This window comes from Aythya ferina, assembly GCF_964211825.1.
Source record: "Aythya ferina genome assembly, contig: HAP1_SCAFFOLD_110, whole genome shotgun sequence".
Lineage (NCBI taxonomy): Eukaryota > Metazoa > Chordata > Aves > Anseriformes > Anatidae > Aythya > Aythya ferina.
This window is the reverse complement of record NW_028181409.1, coordinates 62,377-75,061: the sequence shown is the minus strand read 5'-3', so window position 1 is coordinate 75,061 and position 12,685 is coordinate 62,377. Positions and strand designations below refer to the sequence as shown.

At 50.9% G+C, this 12,685-nt stretch overlaps 1 protein-coding gene across 1 annotated transcript; it reads right to left on the bottom strand.

The window, feature by feature from the left end:
• Positions 1-10,010: 10,010 nt before the first annotated feature.
• LOC311428676 (olfactory receptor 14C36-like) lies at positions 10,011-10,694 on the bottom strand (the record flags this gene model as incomplete). Its single annotated transcript, XM_084540018.1, has 1 exon — positions 10,011-10,694. One exon carries the CDS (start codon positions 10,692-10,694, stop codon positions 10,011-10,013), a length of 684 nt encoding a protein of 227 aa, XP_084396144.1.
• Positions 10,695-12,685: the final 1,991 nt, after the last annotated feature.

The following is a 12,685-nucleotide window of genomic DNA, read 5'->3' as shown; positions in this document are numbered from 1 at the left end:
GAAGTGCTCCAGGCTCCGGAGCAGAAGTCCCCTGCAGCCTGTGGTGAGGACCATGGTGAAGCAGGATGTCCCCCTGCAGCCCATGGAGTACCACGGTGGAGCAGGGTTCCATGGTGCATTCCGTGGAGGAGACCATGGTGGAGCAGGTGGCCCTGCACCGATGGAAGCTGCCGCCTGTGGAAGATCCCTGCCTGAACAGGTCCCAGGCTGGACCTGTATCCTGTGGAGAGGAGACCACACAGGAGCAGGTGACCTGGCAGGAGCTGCTGCCCGTGGGGGAGCCAGGTTGGAGCAGTTTGCTCCTGAGGGATGGACCCCGTGGTACGGACCCATATCTGGAACAGTTCTGGAAGAGCTGCTGCCTGTGGGAAGCCCATGCCGGATCAGTTCATCAAGGACTGTGTCCCATGGGTGGGACCCCACAGCAAAGGGGACGAGAGTGACCGAGAAGGAGCGGCAGAGAAGAAATGCTGTAGACTGATCATAACCCCCATTCCCCCGTTCCCCTGCGCCGCTCGGGGGGAGGAGGTGGAAGAGGGTGGATGGGGGGAGAAGGTGCTTTTGGTTTCTTTCCTTTGTTTCTCACTTCTCTAGCTTGTTAACAATGAGCAATAAATCTTACTATCTTCTTATGCCGAGTCTGTTTTGCCCGTTACAATAATTATTGCGTGATTTTCTCGTCCTTATCTCAACCCTTGGGCCCCTTTTCACATATTTTCTCCCCATTCCTCTTTGAGGAGGGGGAGTGAGAGAGTGGCTGTGGTGGAGCTCAGCTGCCCACTCGAGCAGAACTACAACAAAGCCTCTTTGGTATGGAGGATGACGGCTGAAATATAAATATGGAGAGGCCTGGCAGATTGATTACATCGCACTCCCTCAAACTCGCAATGGCAAGCGCCACGTACTTACAATGGTAGAAGCAACCACCGGATGGCTGGAAACATATCCTGTGCCTCATGCCACCGCCCGGAACACTATCCTGGGCCTTGAAAAGCAAGTCCTATGGCGACATGGTACCCCAGACAGAATAGAGCCAGACAATGGAACTCATTTCCGAAACAACCTTATAGACACTTGGGCCAAAGAGCATGGTATTGAGTGGGTGTATCACATCCCCTATCATGCACCAGCCTCCGGGAAAGTTGAATGATACAATGGACTGTTAAAGACTACATTGAAAGCAACGGGCGTTGGGACATTCAAAAATTGGGATACGCATTTGGCAAAGGCCACCTGGTTAGTCAATACTAGGGGATCTGCCAACCGAGCTGGACCTGCCCAATCAAACCTGTTACGTACTGTAGATGGGGATAAAGTCCCTGTAGTGCATGTAAGAAATATGCTGGGTAAAACAATCTGGGCTACTCCTGCCTCAGGAAAAGGCAAACCTATCCGTGGAATTGCTTTTGCTCAGGGACCTGGATACACTTGGTGGGTGATGCAAAAGAATGGAGAGGTCCGGTGTGTACCTCAAGGAGATTTAATACTGGGTGAGAATAGCCCATGAACTGAATTGTACCATGTTAATTACTATATAATACTGTATGTTATCACTACCATGACTACTATAGGTGACTAATTAGAATGTATGGAAAAGAGTGTAACCTGAGCATGACGTAAATGGTATGGAATAAGGGGTGGATAGATGTCCTGGTTTCAGTTAGAACAGAGTTAATTTTCTTCCTAGTAGCTGGTGGAATGCTGTGTTTTGGCTTAGGATGAGAAGAGTGCTGATAACATCCCGATGTTTTAATTGTTGCAGAGCAGTGTTTCTACCAAGCCAAGGACATCTCAGCCTTTTGCTCTGTCCTGCCAACAGGCAGGCTGGGGGTGCAGTAAGAGCTGGGAGGGGACAGACCCAGGACAGGTGACCCAAACTAGCCAAAGGGGTATTCCATACCATCTGACGTCATGCTAAACAATATATAGGGGTGGCTAGCCGGGGGGAGGGGGCCGGACTGCTCGGGGTTAGGCTGGGCATCGGTCAGCGGGTGGTGAGCAATTACATTGTGCATCACTTGTTTGTACATATTATTAGTAGTAGTATTATTATCACCTTTGTATTATTATTATTATTATTATTATTATTATTATTATTATATTTTATTTTTGTTATTATTATTTTCCTGTCTTATTAAACTGTCTTTATCTCAACTCACGGGCTTCACTTTCCATTTCTCCCCCCTGTCCCAGAGAGGGAGGGGGGAGGGTGAGCGAACGGCTGCGTGGTGTTTAGCTGCCGGCCAGGTTAAACCACGACACTGGGGAAGGGCAGGGCGAGGGGGACCTCCTCTGGCTGTATCTCTGAGGGGGTTGTGGAGGATGTGTAGCCAGGATCTTCAGCTGGGTTCAGGGTGGGAGGATAAAAGACAACAGCTGTGAAGGTGAAAGAGGAGAGCTTCAGGCTAAAAAGAAGGCAAAAAGCCTTCCCACCATGAGCTCAGCTAGGCATCACCCAGAGGCTGTGCAGTCTCCATCTTTGCTGGTTTTGCAAAATGCAACAGGATCAAGCCCTGAACAGCCTGTTCTGACCGTGCTTATGACAGCTTGGGCTGCAGGCCTCCTGAGGACCCTGTCAACATGCCTTATGGTCCTTTGACCTCAGGCCCAGTTTCTGGTGGTGCCAGAGGAGATGCTGTGTGGCCTGAATCCTCCTGTGCTGTAGGGGACCATCTAAAGCCAGGCAGGTGAACATCTCCTCTTCTCCCTTGGCTGTAACTGTAGCCTGGGAGGCACTGCCTCAGCCATCTCTGCGTTACACCTCCAGCTCCTGTCTTCCAGCTCTAAGCACCTGAAAGTCCATTGCCTGGATGTGCTCTGAGGTGTGGGAAGAGATCTAGGCTTTTCTGGGGTGTTAATTCTCTCCCTCTGCACGCTGCTCCTCTCAGAGACGGTCTCATTTTTCACTTTCTTTCCTACCTGGAGGGAAATGCATACTCTGTCCTGGCCATAAAGCTGAGCATGTTTACTACTTTTGCCACACTTCCACATCTCATGGATCTGTCACCTGGAAAAGTGAATATTGCGTGCATGTTCGTGGCCCTGCTTTCTTCCATCTGTGCAGCAAGGTCCACATCTCAGTGTTATGTACTTTTTTGCAAAGACTGTGAATGGTCATGGATATGCAAAGATTCTTCGGGGGGGGGGGGGGGGGGGGTTGGGCACAGGGCTTTATACAAGATGCAGAATGATCTTAATGGTGTTGGCCTAACAATACTAGAAATGCTTTGAAAATGTCAATAAAAGTAAAAAAGAAAACAAAACTAAACAGAAATAAAGTCAAACTTCTAAAACATTGATAATTTATGGATGCACATTTACAGCTTTTACAAACTTTGGTGATTCTGCTTTCCTTTTTTTTCATAGTTAAAAATGGCCAATATTGATGTTTTGACACACTGCCCAGCCTCCACCTGCAGCTCCTGAGGGCCTCTGGTCTCCCACAGCTCCTCTTGACAGCTGCCAGCCTCAGGCAAACACCTCCAGTACAGAGGGGCCCCTGAACCTAGCAAGGTCTGCCTGGAAAGGTGAACAAATTATTCCAACATAGGAAAGAAAATATAAATAAATAAATATATAAATAAAAGAGCACGTGTTCATCACTTCAAACACTCTGCCTAGAACAGTCCTTGTATGGCCATCCCTTGGGGAAGGTGAACCTCATTAGCTGCAGCTTGCACTGGGCACACAGCTGAGGAGATTGTTTTACTGTTTACTGAACTGCACCACACTTAACTTTGGTTGGTTTTCAATGGGGAGCAGTCCTTCTGTGCCTGCGTGCAGGCAGTTCTGTGGGGAAAAGGGATGGGAGTTGGTGCAAAGGAGCTGTAACATGCAGCTGCAGCCCTGACTGGAGAAGTCTGATGGGAGGAGAAGTGCTGCAAGTCCCAGGTGGCTCCTGAGAGAAATGGTGGGGCTGGGAAGGTGAGGAGCAAGGTTGCCCACAGAGTGCCTGGCCTCAAGGGACTGCCTTTCCAAGCTGACCAGACCTCCTTAGGAGACCCTCTGGATCAATAGCAAAGGGAGAGGGCAGGGAATTGAAATAAATCAATAAAGAATCCAGCTTGAAGGGAAAATTCCCTTATTATCAACTGCTCATTGAAATGTGCCTCATTCACTAGCTTTCTGAAATCTCCCCAATTAGACGTAAAAGCTCTGAAGCCTTGAAGGAACTGCTGGGCAGAAAGAGGACACAGGAGGGCTCTCTGCATTGTGCCGAGCCCCAGGGTGTATTTGGCGCTGAGTCCATGCACCTCTGATGCTGAGAGAAGATAGCGCAGGCTGTTCAAGAGGTTAAGGCCAGGAGAAATGCTGAAGGTTCTGGGAGTGTTAATTGGTCCCACTGGGGGCCATTACCACCACAGCTCCCCCATGGACTTGTTAGCAAAGGAAAGGGGAGGCAGTGATGATAGGCAGGCAAAGGCAAAGTAAAGGTGGCCCTGATGGCAAGGAAACCTTGATGTGTTTTATCAAAGCAAGCACCAAGGCCTGACACCCGGCTCTGGTAAGAGAGCTTCTGTCCCTCACGCTGCTCTTCAAGGGGCAGTGGGATCTGGGGTGTGTGATGGCAACTAAAGGACAACAGTACAACTCCAGTGCACAGGGCTGCAAGGAGGCCACATGGTTCCAGTGCCAGGAGCACCATGTGTCATCTCACAGGCTCCAGTGGCAGAGACAACAGCCAGAGCCACGGGGACAAAGACTTCTGCTGTGTCAGGGCCTTCCAGCCCTGTCAGTGCCCTTGGACATCTCCCCACAGGTTGTCCTATCCTGTCCCATGCCTGAACCATTTTCCCTGCAGCCTGGAGACATCCAACCTGCTTCCCCACCACAGCATCTCCCTACCCATACTAGGGACTCCTTGTGCTCATTGCCTCTGACTTGAAACACAAGCCATGGGCTGAAGCAGACTCCCTCTGAGTCACCACAGCACTGCCCTTGGAGTGGCATTTCTTCCTCCTCATCACCACTCTGGACCTCCAAAACAGCCACTTCTTGGTGGATTTCCTTTCTCATGCTCTTTACCCTTACCCAAAATGTGCCATCATCTCTGAAAGCAGATTTCTGTCTGTCAGGAGCTCCTACAAGGGTGCCCTGAGCCTGTGCTTCACCAGGTCTAGGAAGCGCAGAGCTCTCAGCCTCCACACACATGACCCCTAGCCCTGTCTTGGCACACCTCCTCTGAACCCTTTCCTTTCCTCCCTAGTCCTTCAGAAAAGGAGCCTCACACTGGGAAGGCCTCTTCCAGTTATGGCCACACCAGTGTGGAGTCATGGAAGATGAGAAGTCCCTTGCCTGGGTGGACACACTCCTCCTAGATCATCCCAATGTGGATGTGACCATATCCGTATATAGCACTGCCGGCTCATATGGCATCCCTGGTTGTGCCCAAGCTCTCTCCTCCTGGTTGCTCTTCCTGAAGTCCGGTCTAAGCCTGCTGTGATGTATGGAGCTGTGCTGCCCCTGATGCAGAGCAGAGCATCACAAGATGGGAAAGAGAGGCTCTCTTCTCCTTGGAAAACAGAATGAGATTTATCCACCAAATCCCAGCGTTTCACAAGGTCGTCTGCAAGGAACACTTACTGTCAATGGACAAGTCTCAGGTTAGGAACCATGTAAAGAAACTGGGAACTGTGAGCAAGGTAGCCCCAAGCCCTGCCTGCCCTCCTCCTGCCACGCTCCATCAGGCGGCTGCAGCAGAGGGGACCCACAGCCAGCCCCTGGCTGGGCTCTGCCAGCCACCTCTCCAGTGCCATCCCTGCTGCCTTGGGGTGCTCTGTGAGGTGCTGGGTGACCTCACAAGGCCTGCTGGCCAGCACATCTTCTGCAGGGCAACCAGCAATGCAGCAGGGACCTCACCACAGCCCTTCCATTCCCCTCTCCTCCCCTCATTCTCGGCCTTGTCTCTGCTGGCAGGAGCAGCCTTGGGAGGGGCTTCCTGGCCTCCCATTGATACTGAGCTGAAAGGAGAAATAGTCTCTTCCTTGACAGAACAATGGCTTCAAATTTGAAAAGCTTCATTAGGAGATAGGTGAAACCTTTACTAGGTTTTGTTAGAAAGAAGGAAGTTCAGAAACATTCACCCCTGATGTTACTTTAGTCACTAATTAGTCAGCTTTATCTGTAAGAGCCTACAGACTTGTATCTCAGAATGAGGGCAAGGTGACCCAGGCCTAGAGCATGTGTCAGAAGATTAGGTGAGAAACTCATGCTATGCATATATCCTTGGATGTGTAACCACCTAAGCTTTGTATGCATGCCTGAGATGAAAGAATAAGAGAAGAAAGATTTCGATGGCTTGAGCATGGACAAGAACTGGATTCAACTAATGAACATAGTGAGGAAGACTACCGATGACCACCAGAGACCCCTGAAAGACAGGGGAAACAAATGTGCATGTGTCAGCAACACTTACTGATTTTAATGAGTTACAGGAAGTAGTATGAATATGTTTTGGGGAAATGTGATTAACATGTATGTTTTGCTTGTATATAATCCCTATAGCTCAAACAGTTCTGTAAGCACTGGAGTGATCCCCTGTGCGTCCAGGACCTCAATAAAAGAACGCCTGCTTTCTAAAACTCCAAACTGAGTCTTAGAGAGTTACTTTGACTGGCTTTTATAGTATCACCCTCGCCTCCTGCCAGCTGCTGCCCTCTGAGGATCCTGCTGTGAAATATGTTCATCTGATTCGTGTCAGTATGGAACAATGCTAGGGCCGCATGGTATGATGAATGTGACCTTCTGTCTTACATACCCTTGTATAACCACAAGTCTAAGAAAACCAGAGTGGTTAATGTATATAGTTCTTGTATCTTGCAAAGGAATGTTTTAGCAATTTGTGTCAATAGAGAGCTTGAAGGGAAATGTATTTGTAGGCTTTTCCTTGGAGTCTCTGATATCTGGGGGGTTCAGAATAACTGCTAACTGTTATGACTTTTGCATGGGACACTATGCAAGTCTCTGATATCTGGCCAGGAGATTAAGGAGCAGGGGAGAGCTGAAGAACAACTAAAAGACAAAGCTTGCAGGGGACACTGCACAAGTCTCTGACATACAGCCAAGTTGGACAAAGGAGAAGGACAAGAGGGAGGAAGACTATGAGCCTTCAGCACGAGAGAACCACAGAGACCCTCAGAGGGACCACCAGATACGCATGCTCCAGTAGGAGGGTTTGGATTCCAGAAACTAATTATAATAACCCTGTGGGTTTTTTTTTGAAGTAGTAATGAATTTGTATCAGCCTAGGAGCATAAAAATCATCCGCTTGATGTAACTGGTGTGCGTCTTGGTGGAGCAGAGACTCCCGGCGCACCCAGTGCTGCTTGCTTACCTGTATTCATTTAATAAATTGTAAACTTTGATTATAGTCCTATTTTGAAGGCTGAGCCATTTATTACACTGGTACAAACGTGGCCCCGCACCAACAGCACTGTTCGTGCTGCCTTTGCTGCCTTGCCTTGTCCTCTCCCTCGACTCCTTGTCTTTTCCAGGCCACACATTCCACACCCAAACGCATCCCTTTGCTGTGGCCACCCTCTCCCCTGCCCAGCGGGATGGCAGAACCAGGGCAGGACATGGTAGAGTTAGGCTGTGTAGCACCCATGCAGAGCACTTGTGGCAAAGTGGGAGCTGAGATTGGGTGGTGCAGAGGAGGCCCCATGCAGGAAAGATGAGGTTAAACACCAGCTTTGCAGTGTGTGTGTGTGGGGGGGCTGGTGTCCATCGTGGTTTGGCATGGGAGGCTTCTGGCCATGAAGGGGCAAGGGATGGGTTGACACAACTTCTCTGGGCAACCTGTTCCATTGACCACCACCCCCAAAGGAAAGAATGTCTTCTTTATACCTAATTTTAAAGCACCCTCTTTTAGGCCCCCTTTAGGTACTGGAAGGCTGCTATAGAGAACCAGCTTTCTCAGCCAGTCTTCACTGAAAAGTTGCCCCAGACTCTCTATCTTGTTTTTGGTCTCTTCTAGACTTTTTCTAATAATTCTAATACTTCCATGTCCTTCTAGAGTTTGGGGTCCCAGAACTGAATGCAGTACTGAAAAGCAGAGCTGAGGGAGAGAATCAACTCTGTCAACCTTTGGGCCAAACTTGATTGATGCCACCCAGAATGCAGTTGGCTTTCTGGGCTGCAAACTCACATTGCCAGCACAGGTTGAGCTTCTCATCCACCAGTACCCCAGGTCCTTCTCCCCAGAGCTGCTCTCTACTCATTCTCCACCCTGCCCCAATCCAGCTGCAGGACCTTGCACTTGGCCTTTGTGAACCTCATGAGGTTCCCACAGGAAAATCTCTCAATCCGGTCCGGGTCCATCTGCATATCATCCTTTCCCTCCAGTGTATTGACTGCACCACCCAGATTGGTGTCATCAGCATACTCACTGAGACTGCACTCAATCACACTGTCCATGTCACTGACAACAGTGCTGGCCCCAATACTGACTCCTGAGGAACACCACTCTTTACTGACCTCCACTTGGACATTGAGCTGTAGACTCCAGCTCCTTGAGGGTGACCATCCAGACAATTCCTCACCCACCAGGTGATCCATCCATCACACCCATGTCTCTTCAATTGAGAGACAAGGCTATTGTGTGGGACAGAGTCAAATGATTTGCACAAGTCAAAGTTCACGATGTGAGGTGCTCTTCCCCTCTCCACCAATGCTGTAAACCCATCGTAGAAGGCCACCAGGTTTGTCAGGTACAATCTGCCCTGTGTGAAGCCATGTTGGCTGTCACCAACAGCCACCAGTTTGCTGTCACCACCAGTCCAAAAGGCAGAGTAGAATGACATGTCAGAGAGAAGCATTTGCAATGAACCTGTGCAAGGAGGGTGACAAAAATCTCATGGGAACACTGGGGGTAATTACTGGAGTTCTACACAGAGAAATGTCAAGGCTCTGTGAGGTGCCCATATCTGAGCTGGCCTCGTGCACTGCTCATCCACACTGGGCTGTTCAGAGACACCAGTCCCTGCCTTACACATACACAGTACACTGCAGCGCTTGAAGGGTCCCTCTGGCTCCTGCAGCCACTGCCAGAGGCTGGGAGGCACCTCAGCCCTGTGGTGGGTGCATTACCTTGCTCTGTCCTCCTCTGAGATGCCCCACAGCATGAGAAATGGGCACAGGGACCTTGAGGGTTCAAGGAAACACATTGCAGAGCTGCATTCAGGTCTTGCACTTTGGACTAGACGGTCTCTGAAGGTGCCTTCCCCCTGGACTATTCTGTGCTATTCAGGCAGATGCCCCATGGTTGTTACTCTCAGGAAGAAAGGACCTGAAGACACTCTGCCCCACTGGCCTTCATGACACCCCTAGGGATAGCTGATGGCCTTTGTGCTCGCTCTTGTTCCTCTCTCCATGTGCATACAATGTGCCTGCAGGTAGCAGCAGCTGCAAAGGGTTTCTGTTCCTGTGTCTCTCCTGCACCTGGACAGGCCCTGCTCTTCTCCCAGCACATCCTATATCCCAGGGAGCCTTTGGGACTCTTGTTGAGCATGTTCTGATGTGACGGCAACTCTGAAAGATGATGTGAGCCTTCAGGCATGGCCCTTTTAGGAGGGAAATTCTGTTCTGGAGGCCAGCTGTGTCACTCATGTGCCAACTGCCTGTCCCTGCCTGCAGTCCCAGCACAGCCTCACAGCAGCACTGGCACCAAGCTACAGGAGCATCCAGGCCTTAAACCGCCAACAGGGCTCAGCAGGAGAGGGTGTCAGTGGCAGGAGAGCAGCTCTGCATGGACCCAGCGCTGGTGCTCCCAGGCTGGACTGCCACGACTCTTTTCCCCTCCACTGCTGCACACTGTCCCTGAAGCCACAGAAAATGTCTCAGAGGAAGGATATAAGACAAAAAGTCACTTTAATTGGTTTAAATACTCAAGCAAAATGAAGAATTATATTTCTTTGTGGAAAATATTTGATAAAATAAAATTGAGAAAAAGCAGAACACCAATAAAAACACAAGAACATAATACCCACTGGCTTCACCTATCATGATTTGCATTACGAGTGATTTAGAGAAGAAGGCAGGCAATATATTGCTGAAGAAAAACACCCAGTCATCACTTTCCACATGGCAACCTTGATCTCCTTGTTCCTCATGCTGTAGATGAAGGGGTTCACTACTGGAGGCACAACCAAGTACAGAAATGCCAGAACAACATCCAGGGAAGGGAAGGAAATTGATGGGGGCTTCAGGTGGGCAAAGATAACTGTGCTGAGAAAGAGGAAGACCACAGCCAGGTGAGGGAGGCATGTGGAAAAGGCTTTTTGCCTGCCCTGCTCAGAGGGCATCCTCAGCACAGCCCTGAAGATCTGCACATAGGACAGCACAATGAAAACAAAACAACCCCCAAATAGAAAAGCAGTAACTGTAGTAAGTTGAACTTCCCTTATGTACAAGTCTGTGCAAGAGAGCTTGAGGATCTGGGGGATTTCACAGAAGAACTGGCTGAGAGAATTGCCACAGCAGAGGGGCAGGGAAAATACGTTGGCAATGTGCAGCACAGCTTGGAGAAAGCCACTGCCCCAGGCAGCTGCTGCCATCTGGGCACAAGCTCTGCTGCCCAGGAGGCTCCCGTAGTGCAGGGGCTTGCAGATGGCAATGTAGTGGTCGTAGGCCATGACAGTAAGAAGAGAAAGTTCTGCTAAATTCAAAATGTTATAAGAAAGAGCTGTGCAACACATCCTGAATAGGGTATGGCCTTGGTGTCCCAGAGCAAATTGGCCATGGCTTTGGGCAGAGTAGTGGAGATGCAGCCCAGGTCGTTGAGGGCAAGATTGAGGAGGAAGAAATACATGGGGGTGTGCAGGCGGTGGTCGCAGGCTACAGCAGTGAGGATGAGTCCGTTGCCCAGGAGGGCAGCCAGGTAGATGCCCAGGAAGAGCGCAAAGTGTAGGAGCTGCAGCTCCCGCGTTTCTGTGAATGCCAGCAAGAGGAACTCAGTGATGGAGCTGTTGTTACACATTTATTGCCCCTGAGCAAGGTAGTTTGTCCAAAAGAAGAAGTGACATTGTAAAATTTAAGGACTTCTCTGACCAAAATACTTTGTATGTCTCATAGAACAGTCACACACAACACATCCTTTCCCATTCCTTTCACAGGAAGAGCTTTCTGCAGCTGCTTGGCTTACTTCTGCTTGGTGTTTTGAGGGTGCCAAAAGAAGCAGGGGGCTGTGCTGTGGGCTCTGCAGCAGTCAGTCCTAGTCTACAGCAACAGGTAAAAGGGAACCCTAAGTGATCTGGGAAGTCCACTGGGCAAGGTCATCTCCCTTTCTGCAGGAATGGAGAAGGTCAAATAACTCCTCAAGAAACAGCAAAGGTGGCGTTGGTACAGTCTGTGTGCGGAGGTGTGTGAGGTGCCTCAGAGCAGCAGCAATGCTCGAGGAGCCTTAGTCTCTACTACAGATGCTCCTACTCCATTACCATCCTTCTGCCTCAGCACATGGGCAGGAAAATGAAGCAGATTCTAAAAAGTGCACTGCCTTCAGGTAGCTCTTGCCGGGCAGTTCTGCAGTGCAGTGCCCTAGGGAGGTGTGGGGCTGTGAGCAGCCTGCCCCAGGCAGCAGACTCTGGGCAGCAGCAGGACCCTGCCCTGCCCTGCGGTACCAGGGGGGCTCCTTCCACCCTCAGCTTCTCCCCGCAGCCCCTGGGCAGCTCCCCAGGCAGGCTGATTGTGGAGACTGGCAGGTAGCAGAGGCCCTGCCGCGGCACACAGCCTCTGGGGCACAGCAGGGACCCTGCTCTGCACCACAGCCCTGGGCACCCCTGCCTGCATCCCCGGCTTCACAGCCTGCAGCCGGCCTCAAGAGACAGGAGCCCTCGGGCCCTGCATGCTGACCCTGCAGCACACAAGCCCTGCATGCCCTTCAGCTCCAACACCAAGCATCCTCCTGACAGCTCCCATCAGCTGAGGGCTGGGCCAGCTCCAGGAGAGCCTGGCAGGGTGTGCAGTGGCATTGCCCTGCACCCAGAGACTTACCATGGGGAGGTGGCTGGGAAGCTTTCTCCCTCTGCCAGCTCTCCCCTGCCTTCCTATTCCAGGCTGCCCTGAACCTCTCTCCCCCTTCTCTCCTCTCCCCATGCCAGCTGCACGCAGTGCCCCCAGCAATGCTGTGCCTGGCAGAGGAGCTTTATCTGGGTGGCTGAAGCAGCTTCTCAAGTAGTCCAAGTCTGATGCAAACTCCAAAGCCTCTCACAGTGCTAACGGTCCCACTGAGGGACATTACTGTCAAGGCCTCCCCATGGACTTGTTAGAGCAGAAAAGGGCAGGCAGTGAAGACGGGGAGACCAAGGCCCAGGAAAGGCCCTGATGCTGAGGAAACCTTGATGTGTCCCATGAAGTCCAACAGTCGGGCCCTGACCCCAACCTCTGGGAAGGGAGATGCTGTCCCTCCAGTGGGGTTTAGGGCTCTTCCTGGGTCAGTGCACGGTGGGTAAGTGCCAAGTACAAGGCTACAGGAGGACATCTCCCAGGCTCCTGGAGGGGGATGAGAAGGCATTGAGGCCCTACTGCTGTAAGGATGAGGTGTCTCCTCATAGGCATCACTGACGGAGACAAGGGCCAGAGCCCAGCAGACAAAGCTGTTGGCTCTGTCGGGGGTTTCATCTTGCAAAAGATACTTGACAATAACCACCACACGCTGTCCTATTGTCCTGGTTTCAGTTAGAACAGAATT